The sequence below is a fragment of the Mastigoproctus giganteus genome, chromosome 5 (genome assembly GCF_048544385.1).
Source record: "Mastigoproctus giganteus isolate SK-2022 chromosome 5, ASM4854438v1, whole genome shotgun sequence".
NCBI classification, from domain to species: domain Eukaryota; kingdom Metazoa; phylum Arthropoda; class Arachnida; order Uropygi; family Thelyphonidae; genus Mastigoproctus; species Mastigoproctus giganteus.
In genome coordinates, this window is record NC_143579.1 from 173,878,605 (window position 1) to 173,891,661 (window position 13,057).

The window sequence follows — 13,057 nt, forward strand, 5'->3', positions numbered from 1 at the left end:
ATTAACTGCCCACAAATGATAATTTTCAGACAATGATCTGTCAGAAGTTATCCAAGAGGATTTCGGCCGGCTCTACTGACATTTTTTGTTGGACAATGATTTTGAATGGTGTTTTAAAACAACAAAAAAGGACCCCGTAATATATTTTTGTAATGAAAAGTGCTCGGGATCAATTCATTACACCAGAAATAGTTGAAAAAGTTATTTTTATATACTTACAAAGCTAACAAACATGAATTTGGGGGAGGGAAATAAAATGAATAACCTTGGCCAGTTGTTCAAACTGAAGAAATTAATGCTTTTTTATGCTCTGAAAACAATTTTTTCATTTTTTCTAGTTTAGTGAAAGTAAGACCAGCTGGATAAGTGACAGGCTTAAGAAAGCAATCGAGAAGAAATATACAAAGAAATGTAGAAACAGATACAGTAAATACATTGCTTTCTCTATGATAATTGGCTACATCTGCATTGCTGTAATAAATAGTTGAAATAAATGATTTTTATATTTTTATTTTTCTCACATCCTTGAGAAAATAGAATTTATGCAGCACATAAATGAAATAACAGGAAAAATGATGCTGACATGATTATTTTTCTCCTAGTTGTTAGGAAGACACATTGTATTAAAGTATCTCTCACAAATCGATGAGGATGTATCGCAAGGTGGCGTTTGTCCGTGTACAGCTTTTATGTACACGGACGCCATAAAGCTTCTGACGTAGATGCCACCATCTGGGAGCGCAGCAACCTGGCTCTGGACCTGAAACTCTATGGGTTGCACTTTTACTCCGGAAAAATTGGCAGTGATGATCTTCCCACTTAAACAATCACTCACAGTCAACAGCTCTCACTCTGTGGAATCTATTACAGATGTCGATTGGAAAGTGACTGATTGTGTAATTAATAAATGTCGATTGATTGTCAGAAGCATTCTGGATTTGCTGGCTCTTCATACAGTCTTATGACGAAATACACATTTCAGAACACACTCAATAATATCAGATAAATAAAAACACAGATGGACTGGACAAATTAATCGCACTCTTTTAAAACAGTTCCGTGTAAATCCAAAGGATTTTTTTTATTCAGTTTTATCCCTGGGAATTAGATACAAATTTTGTTTTGTCGATGCGGTTTTCAAATCACAAAGCATCACCGAGGCATTCATTATCTCTTCCTCCATCTTCATTTACGAAATTCCGTGTCCCTACTTTCAGGGATTAAAATCAATGCATCATTTTCTGAATGTTGAGATCATACTTATTGACTATCTAGAACGACGAGCTACCGACACGACAAAGGCATCTATTTCACGCGTTAATCGGAAAACTGCTCATGTAATCAAGAACTTAAATAGGAAATTGCGGGGTGCAACGTACTGTTTTACTAAAAACCCCCCTCCCCATAATTCTTCAGATGCAATGCTGTCCTTCGTGGCGCAAAATTCGAACCACTCGCATCCATGCCAGACTGGATTGGGTTATTTTAGATTAGCGGCAACAAAACTCGAGGCATGAGGCGTCAGTGTATTGTTTGAAAAATACGTCCAGTTTAAGATTGGTTGGTTTGGTCCTTTCATTGAGTAATAGAAAAGGGCAAATCTTATTCTTTGACTAACTCAACACTGCTTGAAAAGGTCAAAGTAATTTCAGTAATCGGCAAGTTTAGAACCTACAGTATTAATTGAAGCTACTCCAAGGAAACTGTTTAAGGGGTTTAGTTTAAATTTCAATTTGCGAAAAATTGAGTTCAGTATCTTCTGTTACATAATAAAACGTTACTACAGACCGTAAGTTAAAAAGCGAACTTTTAGGTTCTACTTTCTTTTCCTCGTTTAAGCTCTTGCATTTTTCAGGTGTGGGATATGCTGTGGTGCTGATTGCATTTTACGTCGACTTCTACTACAACATCATTATTGCCTGGGCTCTATACTTCTTCCTAGCATCTTTCACCTCTCGTCTTCCTTGGACTAGCTGTAACAACGATTGGAATACGCCGGAATGTGTGGAAGTGGATTCTAATGATAACATTACCAGTATGTCTGTGTTAAATGGTACAGGCAGCCAGATCTCTGATGATACGTTTTTATTAAGGGCTCGAAATACTACAGACCTGTTGGCATACAACGCAACTCTGCAATTGAACTTCACTCAAGAGAAAGTAAGCAATCACAAGAGTTCTCCAGCCGCTGAATACTTCAAGTAAGGAGTTTCCTTCATATAATTTCTAGCAAATAAGCTTTTTCTTTCATCAAAAACCATGCCGTATAATGCTATTCTACTCATAAAACATATTTCTAGGAGGAATATTTGGTCAAAAATAAAGCAATACGCTGCGATGTACCAGAGAGGTAATTAGAGATTAAGAGGTAATCAAAAAATCCTATAATATACAATGAAATGTGGATTAACTCTTATAGTAAAATTCACATTTCATTGCTTATTTAACCAACGAATCATTTGAGTGGTTATCACGCGGAACAGTCTTCTCAAGACTGTTCCGTGCAATCATATAAGAGGTGGTTGTTATTGTAGTAGGGTTTTTAGGAGTATCAGCAACTAAGGCCATATTGCTCTGTGTATATTGTCTGTAAACTGCGTGTGTTCTGAGGTCGATTTTCTGTTTGCTGGACGAAAAACCAGAGTTTCCGAAAGAGAAAAAAAAAACCATGCTATCCTCGCCTGAGACTGACTAACTTAGCCACTTTGACTCGGAACTCAGGCCTTTTCTACCCGGTGTGGAGAGGACGGCAGTTCCACGAGGGCATGCATGTACAGAGGATCGGTGTTCGGCCGTTTATGTTTTGTTTTTCAATGATGTATTTAGTATATTTTTTCATTTATACTAATGTCATTATTCATTTTTCAAATGATGGTTTCTTTGTAGAGTATTACTTGGATATTATATTAATGATCGAATTGATTAAATTACGTTATCATTGCATTAAAGCCTTAAGTAGCAAATGAAACTGCCTAAAAAATAAGGGAGCCATCCCTCCGAAAAATTGCGGAAGTCTAGTTACTTAAGCTCATAAAAGCCTGATTGAAGTTGTAATGTGTTGACAATGTGATTTAATAATGACAATCATCCTAATAAATTGTCTCTCAGATCTTAACAGATGCGGGCCTGAAAGAGAAAATTCTAACTTATTAAACCTTGCTTATACTGTGTATTATAAGAACTTTCAGCACCTTGCGATACACCAAAATAATTGAACTGGATCAATTATTTTAAACCAGCAGCTAGGTCCAGATTTTTGGATCTGAGTACTCGTAAAAGGGATGTAATTTGGCCCTCCGTGAATGCATCGTTTCTTCAGTAATAGTAGTCAGGGGCTCCGGAGGAGCAATGTTTGAAAAATACATTCCTGTATTTAATGATAGCCATAAATAGAGGTAAAAAAGGGACACAAAAAACACTAAATTATATTGTTTTGAATTTGCGCCAAAGCATCCACGATCACGAGGAGTCAGAGTATTGAAAAGCTGATTTAACTGTTTAAGGGACGAAAACTCCATTCGGCACTCGCACAAAAGGCAGATTGATTAGGTTAACTTGTTAAAAAAAAAAAAAAAAAAAAAACCCTTAAGGTATAACTCTTTCCCCTTGAGATAGGATTTGAATCCGTACTTGTTCGGCGAAAGGGCATGAATTATGGTTTAAAAAATAATTACTACACAATAGGCAGGTACCGATGCAAATGCTCAGAATATTAGTTAATTTTCCTGTTTTTTGCCATTTCCGGAAAAAAACTCATAATAATAATGTCTATGAACACTTAAAAGAATGTCCCGATTTTCTCCTAACTCAAGGTTCGATGGCCACTACTGTTTGGCCCTTGAATATTCATCTCATCCTCGCGGTTGGCACAGTGATTTCAATCAGTCTTCTCATAGCGTGGAAAAGGGCCGTATTTGAATCCCGTCAACGAAGAGAGAATTTTATGGGCTTTTTTTCACAATGTAATGGTTTTCCTCCAGTAAACCGACTAAAAAATACACGCAGTTACAAACATTATACACTGCATCCTAACAGCCTCGGTTGCTTTGGTGCTTAACACATCATCAAGGTGCTATTGGCATGAATTACCACAAACAGTAATCAGCTATCCATAAAAAAAAAAAAGATCTTATTGCTTATCTTCAGGCCAGTGCCAATATAGTAAATTTTCAGATCAAGAATTTGACTTTAAATCATTACAGACCTAATCTGTGTGTGCGCGCGTGAGGGCGCAAAAACTAAGGCTGCTATGTAGCATCAGTATATTGTATCTGTAAATTTTTGTGTATTCCGTAGTCGATTTGCCTGTTTTCTGGACGAAAAACTAAGAGTTTCCAGGGAGATAAAACCATACAACTCTCTTCTGACATCAACTAATTCAGTCACTGCATGAAAAGCTGAGCTCTGCTGAGCTCAATTATCTGATCGATTACCTTCCATTACTGACCTAGTTCGCTCTAACGAGGTCATAAAGGTAATTAAAACTAAAAAAAGATTATTTAGCAATCAAAGGCAACTGAACTCAATCAGTGAAGGTTCAGCAATTCCATTTCTCAGGTGGCTATTACTGTTACTCAAAAATGCATTGCAGCCATGGGCGCCGGCAGGATATTTTGCAAGGCGGTGCATGTGAGAATAAATTTTTTTTTTGTTCACCAATTTTCGAATACATGCAAAATCTTCAGTTTCAATAAATTAATGAAAATATTAAAAATTAAAAATTGTGTATTCTTTCAGAATCCACTTACACCATGCTGCCCGCGCCCATGATTGCAGCCACTCTTCCTGTATCAGATTCAAAAAACGATTGTCCTCCCCTTTCCATTCCACTATCTGTTTGTGATGACTCAACTTCTGTCTGATTACTCTGTCACTCTGTAAGGAGTTCAAGAACGTCGATATCCTGTTATCAATCTAGATCCTGTAATAAGCATTTTGCAAAAATACTGAATTGCAATCCATCTAAAGTAAAATCGCTCAACGCCAAGTATGATATTAATATTTCAGCAAAGGCAAAAATCTTTGTCTCCAGATTGGTTTCCACAACAAAATCTGATATCAAAACTTAATTTAATGTATAATACTGGATTGCTGTTAAGGTTTGGGACATCGAAACCACAATAATAAGGAAATCATCTCGTTCCTCATTTGTTAAATCGTATCTAACAGCCGGCATTAAACTGGGTGGATACATAACAGAGGTCACCTGGCACCCTCGTAAAACCTATTAATAGGCGTTCTCCAAACATCGCAATAAACTATAACAACCACTGCAAGGAGGACCTAATATATTTCCATAATCTCCACATTCGTGGCATCCACAATTTTGACATTTATCCATTTCAAGACATGGACAGTGGCAAGAACAGACTATGGTTGTATCATCGAATTACCCATCACACTGGAAGGACTGAAATATCTCAAATATTAGCTTTGCTTGAATTCCTTGTTTCTTCAATATTTTGCCAAGTTCATGGATATAGCGTGGCACTCTATTGCATATTCCAATTTGGATCACTGCGAGTGCGTGTTGATTTTGACACTTCCTTCCTTCTTTCTCATATTTAATATTTGCTTGATTTGAATTCGTACCAAGTCTATGTCATTGTTCTATGGCGAAACACCCGAGTTTCTCGGAGTAAAATCACGTAACCTTGTCAATTTTTGTTATTCAATGTATTGAATTGTAATCCAGAACCGTTTCTAAAAGCATTCATAGCTAAATTTATCTCAAATCTCTTTATTTGCATTTGTAATGCAAGATTTGTGAGGGGGGAGTAATTTTATGAAAAATTTTAGAGGGGCACAAGGTATAAATTTGAGAAGGAACCTCTGGTCTAGGGTATAAACCAGAGGTTCCCAAAGAGGTCCAGAATACAAGTCAAAAATAAAAATCAAGGAATTTTACTTTTTGTTCCCTTACCCACTCCTTTCATTTGATCGGTTAATGAGATCGGTGATTACAGCCCTAATTAAACAGGCCTTGAAGAATTCCTCCAGCCACCGGTGGGATCGTAATCTGAACATATCCCAACGGGTGCCAAGTGGTAAAACCAACATATTACCGTGGACAACAGCGATTATAATAGGAAAGATGGCGATTATAACAGCTTTGAAATAATTTGATAACGCTGTGAATTTCTAGACTAACAGAATTCACTATCTGGATCAATCCTCAGATGATATACTTTCGGTCCACAAACACAGCAATCCGTAGCTGGAAACTTGAATGCACAACAAGTGAGCTGGGATCCTCTCCAATGTTTAGTACGACTAGATCGCTTAGCTGTTTGAGCTCTGGGTCACCCCTGTAATTTACCATCACTAGTCAGCTGTTGCTTTAACCCTCTCTTTTCTTCTATCTCTATTTTCTTCTATCTTATAAAGCATGACTCCCTTTTCAATGACATCGTATTCCTAATAGATTTGATATAATTTCGATCAAACAATCATCACGTAAGATGATTATCTGATCGACATTTCTGCTCGTGCACAGATACCAGAAACATTTATTTCGAGAAATTCAAGAACTGAAAATTCATATCAAAATACAAAAATCAGCCCTACTGTAGGAACAACTCAAAAATTTCAAGTAACTAGAGACATAATGTTTACTTCTTTATAGGTTAGAACTATCTAGCTCGTTGACAAACACAAGCTTGGAACACTTTAAATTAACATTTCTCACGTTGCTTTAGCATTCTAGTTTTTGAAATATCAAAATCAGACGACCCCTTTCATAAAGACACTGGCGCAATTCTGAAATCATTTAATAACGCTGTGAATTTCTGTTTTAGTTTGTTTCCCGGTTCTTATTTTTATATCCAAAATTTATCTATGAAAACAGCCATGTTCCGATCTAAATATTGTCCATTCTCGAACATCTTTCATGGTTCATTCTGGCACGTGATCCTTCAGGAGTCCATCCACTCACTGCAAGATGTTCTCCAGCACGCGGGTGTAAAAAAGTTCTGAGAACGGGAATATGAAGTGTATTAATATTTTATAGAATACGTTATTCTGATAGCTTGCTGTCATATACAATAACATGAAAAAATTGCATGTCAATGTCTCATGCAATTTCTAAAACTGAATTTTTTTATGTTTGTAGGTGGAAGAAGAATAAATATCTCGCATATCGAGCATCGTTCAGGAATCGAATTTTTTGACCAAAGATGGCACAAATGTTAAAGAAATCCCTAAAAGAACGAGTAGCGACTTGGGGAAGTATCACATTATGCTACTGTTGCAAGATGGTCGGCAGAATTCAAAAGAGGAGGGGAGTTAATTGAGGATGAGCCACGGTTTAGTCGGCCATGTGGAGCAATTAATTCTGAAACAACTACCATCGTTGAAGTAAAAAAAAAAAAAAAAAAAACCCTAGAAAACAAAAGAATTAAAATATTTGAACTTGAAGAAAAGTACTTAATATTACCGATGGAAGCATTTTAACAATAACAGATGAGCATTTGGGAATGTCCAAAGTTTGTGCAAGATGGGTTCTTAGAGACGTTTCCATTCATGACAAACATCAGAAGGTGGAGTCATCAAAAGAAAATTTAAAAAAATTAATTCTTGCTAATCTACATAGATTTTTATCCTATTTGGTGACGACAGTTGGCTACATTTTTATGATTTCAAATTAAATTAGAAAACATGCAGTGGAAGAAAATGTGATCTCCAACTGCAAAAAAAAAAAAAAAAAAAAGTTTCGAACCCAACCATCGAAGAGTACTGGCCTCAATTTTCTGGGACACAAAATAATTAAATGTTAATTGATTACCTTGCACAATAACAGAGGAATGTTATGCCAGCCTTATGGAAAAGTTAAAATCTGCAATTGGAGAAAAAAAGAAGAAAATTGGGTCATCGGGTTTTGCTTGTCGATGACAATGCACCCCTGCACAAATCCAGAATTGCACAGGGGAATGCGGCTTTGAATAATTCAACCACCCTCCGTACAGCAGCAGATCTGATCCCAAGTGATTTTTTCAGAAACGTCAAGTTTCATCTTCGTGTAACTCATTTTAAAGATGATCAAGAGCTAAAAGCAGCTGTGGAAGCCTTCTTTGATGCCCAACCTGAAAATTTCTTTTGAACGATTAAACTCTTCGCAGATTAAATAAATACAATAAATGTACTGAACACTGAGGGCAAAACACACACGAAAAACACAATTTTGTACCCGTCTTTCATACTCCGCTCGCAGAACGTTTTGAGCACCCCTCGTACATGAACCATCTAAGAGACAAAATCAGCTATCTAATAAACAAAATGAAAAAAAAAATATATATAGGAAAGAATCAGAAAAGGGAAAACTTGTTAGGAATCATAACGCATTTAGACCACCTTGTAGAAACCAATAATAACTATTTTAAACGTTCTGTCTATCTCGACAACTTAGTCCCATTGTCCAAACAACATGAATCCAACCACCGAAACGTCAGTCACAATCAGCGTCAAATCAAAACAATTGTTTATGAAAAATTTCAGTTTCATATAATTAAGATCATCTTACTATGTTTAAAATTGCTTCATAATGAAGTTTAAAGCTTATCAATTCAGCCATCATGCGTTCTATTTATTCAGTACAAAAAAAAGCCGTGCTAAATCAGTCAAGTTTGGTTACAAATAAGGATAAGATTGTTTTGGCATTTCTTCGAATCGAATCGAATTCTAAATATGATCATTACATTCATGTTCCCAAACCATGCGACGAATCACCTATTGGACCTAAAACTATTCCAGGAAACTTTCACTGAACAGTTCTTTACCCAGATTACGGTAACAACTTGAATCTTTCGTCGTATTTGCACTAATTCAAAGGGGCGCCTCCGTAGCCAGGTGGGCAGGAGCAGCAGTGCGTAGCACACGCTTCTTGATTAGACCGGGGTTCGAGCCCGTGACCACCAAATACGGAAAGGTCAGGGAATGACCACCGCATATCCCCGGAGTAATATGGCCTCGGCTGCTAATGCTCCTAAAAAAAAACTATTTCAAACCTCTAAGAATGACATTCTCGATCAGTTGCTATTGGGGAGAGATTACACCGAATTTTCTCCATGCCAAATCAATAATTACTGTTCCTCAATTCAGAAATTTTCTGGAAGACCACAGAAAGTTCCCTCCATTATATACCGAATCTCTCAATTTTTTTCCTTCTAAAAAGTCATTAGTAAAACAACTTCAGGGACATAAATATTATGCCAACACACAAAAAGGATCAAAGGTCTCCGTCTGCAACAGTAAACCTATATTTGTCATGGGCAGGCATCAAGCGGAAGACTATCTAACCTATACTAATATCTCGAATATTTTTGATGAGGTCCAACACAATCAGCAAGGTAAGCCTATGGATTTCAGGAGGTTCTACTTTAATGGCTTGAAACTTTTATGCTTAGCGGATGCACACTATTGTTATTAGTTAAACACATTCAAAACTCTTCTCCCATGAAGTGTAGCCCTTTAGGGGTCTCAGCACTTTAAAATCTTATTTAACGTTCTTATCAATGATTCCTAATCATCGCCACAGAACAAGTTCAGCTTGAAATGTATACAATAAATTTTATTACAGAGGTCTGCACAGATTTTGATATTCCCGGTTGTAATTTTAGTGATAATTCTAAAAATCCAAACCATATGTTCGACTGGAGTGTGTTCCTGCAGCTCTTTTACAAACAGTCGTGTACGCGATATGCGTACTACTTCCTTTGTGACTGACAGGTTATTGTTTGTTTGTTTGTTATTTGGTTTTCAGGAGCATTAGCAACTAAGGCCATATTGCTCCGGGATATGCGGTGGTCATTCTCTGACCTTTGCGCATCCTCCGTATTTGGTGGTGACGGGCTGGAACCCCGGTCTAATCAAGAAGCATGTGCTACGCACTGCTGCTCCTTCCCACCTGGCTACGGAGGCGCCTGTGACTGACAGGTATAGGTGTGCCCAGACGTATTTAGCCCTGCAAACCAGGTAGCTATGTAACATCGAAGTGTTTTCTGGTGCAGTCGTGCTAACTAGTATCTGCTTCTAACGTGATTTTCATACTCTGTGTCTTTGACAATGCCAACTCGTTCTTGTGCGAGTAATCCAAATATATATTTTGTTACATTTGCAGTAATTATGCTGTGGCAATACAAAAGGCAGGACACAACATAATTTATTTAAATTGTATATGCCATATACTTTTGTCATTAACTTAGGTGACCAGGGTTGGACCCAACCTCCATAAAGTACGTGAGCGTGTAGGGCTTTCGATTGGGGAAATATGGTAAAAAGAAAGCCATGACATTTACCATTCTCATGGTGTGAAGGGAACCTCGGGTACTGATGACTGCTATTTTTGTTCCGCAAATGTAGTAGATTATAAAGCGAAGACCAAGCAGAGCTGTTTGTTTGTTATTTGGTTTTTAGGAGCTTTAGCAACTAAGGCCATATTGCTCCGGGGATATGCGGTGGTCATTCCGCAACCTCCGTATTTGGTGGTCACAGGCTCGAACTCCGGTCTAATCAAGAAGCGTGTGCTACGCACTGCTGCTCCTGCCCCCATGGCTACGGAGGCGCTCCAAGCAGAGCATTGTGTATCCCAATAACATTACTTCATCTGTAAAGACAGTATTCCATGGACCTAAACTACCAGCACCGCCTCACACCATACTTGTATGCTATCAGATCACGAATCTGACCTTGGCGATCTAGAGGATGTTATCAACTACGGTGACGAAGAAAATCACAACTCTGGAACACAGCTGTTTACACAAAGTGAACTCGACAATGTCGTGAGAAATTTAAATTTTCCCAAGGTCCGCAGAACTTTTATGGTCAAGACTGAAATCCAAGAATCTGTAGTCCTTTGATGGTACAGACATGGTGAGAAAGAATTAGTTTCCCATTTTTCCGAAGAAGACTCAATGATACGTATATTGTACCAACATTCCTACAGCTATGAACGTTTTTGGAATTTTCAACATACTAACAAATATTAGCTATTTATTGACTCATCGAAGCAAAGCCAGAAAGTTCTTTATAATGGAAAGAAATATGCATCCATTCCTGTAGCCCATTCAGCACACTTAAAAGAAAACTCCAAATACGTTAACCTTCTTTTGGATGCTAAAAAGATACTGCTGGATGTTAAAGAGGTACACAGCTACCTGAGAAAGTCAAAAATGCGCAGGTTTAATACTCATTATGCGGCCATCTATGCTTGACAGGAGCAGTAGCCTTTGAACATTTCTGTTTTTGCTTATTTTTATACAAAAAATAATCCATTTGTAAAATCTGTAACCAGAAGCACATTCAATTATTTTAGTTTTATTATTTGTAATAAATTCTAATATGAAAGAGCAAATTAAGTAAATTTACTTAAAAATGTACTTCAGATTACTTATCAGCAATAAAACATCACAGAACCTTTCTTAAAATGCAGACCGGTGTTATTTTTTGCATAACATCGTTTGGAGACTAGGCACCTGTGAGGCGATCTGATTGAGGTGTTTAATGGATTGAGCAAATTCGATGCCGTGGCATTCTGCTTATTGCTTAGACCACACACACACGATGGGATATAAATTAAAATTTAGGTTGAATGGTTACGGGACTGATGTGCGGAAGCTAGCCTTCATGCAGCGGGTGTGCGATTGTTGCAACAACTTCCATCTGTTGTGGGTAGTTTAAATAAATTCAAGGAAGAACTAGACAAACTACTCTTGCATCATTTGCCATTACTAATGCTCTCCTTTTTGGCACAGCTCATATTCCCAGTACATTTGTTTTGTCTGTGATAACCGTGTATTCTAAATATTCTAGTTAGAGAAGAGGAATAAAGCAAGAAGCTCCTCTCGTCGAGACAACCATGAACACCCAGATAGACTTTTTGAACACTGCGAGGAAAGATTAATCTTAATACGTCATGTCATGGGGTTTTGTCAATGATATATAGGAATTTTGCTAGCAGGGAAAGGAGGTGATTTTCCCTCTGTATAAGGCAATGGTCAGGCCACGCCTTGAGTACTGCGTACAGGTCTGGAGGCCTCATTTTAGGAAGGATGTAGATTTACTTGAGCGTGTACAGAGAACGGCAACAAGATTGGTGAGGGGAATGAAGGGATCCTCTTACCAAGCGAGGTTTAAGTTCTGCAAATTGCAGTGGCTGGAGACTAGGCACCTGCGCGGTGATCTGATTGAGGTGTATAAGGCCTTTGATTACAAAATGTAAGGGTGGCACATGCGGGTTGAATACCCCATGCGCTATACGGATAACAATAATTTTTTAATACGCTCTCTAGAATAATAATTTTAATACGCGCTCTCTCTCTCGAGCCGCAATTAATTTAAATAATACAGCTATTTTAAGATTCATTTTGTACTTAAAGTAGTGTCCTTTTATTTATTCAATTTGAGACCACCGTTTATGCCTGGACAGCAAGGTGCTAGCGGGTTTACATCAGTTACAAGTCAGTTATGAGGTTTATAAAACTCAAAAGATAAACAGTCATAGTATAATAATAATAATAAAATAGGAGATTTGGTATTAAGTTACAAAAATTGAGAATAAATAAATATAAAACAACAAGAATAAAATAATTAATATACAAAAAATAAAACAGCTTTAAACTTTTGATAATTTATATAAATAAAACAATGATAGAACTAAGTTCACAAAATAAAAACCGGTGCCCTGAACAAACAAAAAAAGAACATTTAAAATTTCGGGCAAAATTTTAAACAAAAAAAAATTACAACCCCTATAAGTTGCTCGCGACCCCATGATGGGAGGGAGTCGCAATCCAAGGTCTGAAAACCCCTAAATTAACATTCTGCTCTTCATAAGTGAATAGCTACCATACGCACAGTAATCCAGTGGCCTGTAGTACATAACAGGTTGGTTGTTATGAGTTAATGTTTACATAAACGTCCAACATCCTTTGCCGATTTCAGCAGGACTTTCCGTTTTAATTATTTACGCCTTTCTAAGATTAAAAATTCTCTTTTCGGGAGATAAAAAGAGACGGTGGGTAATGTGACAGCGGGTGTCACCCATCGTTGCCATTTTTCTTAC

The 13,057-nt window shown here is 37.2% G+C and overlaps 1 protein-coding gene across 1 annotated transcript in view; it reads left to right on the top strand.

Annotated features, from left to right (window-relative positions):
- Nucleotides 1-13,057, top strand: part of DAT (Sodium-dependent dopamine transporter) — a 121,279-nt gene that overhangs the window by 42,751 nt on the left and 65,471 nt on the right. The window contains exon 3 of the mRNA XM_090373539.1: nucleotides 1,856-2,201. Within this exon, the coding sequence (XP_090229665.1) occupies nucleotides 1,856-2,201 (346 nt within the window). The remainder of the gene's footprint in view (nucleotides 1-1,855; nucleotides 2,202-13,057) is intronic.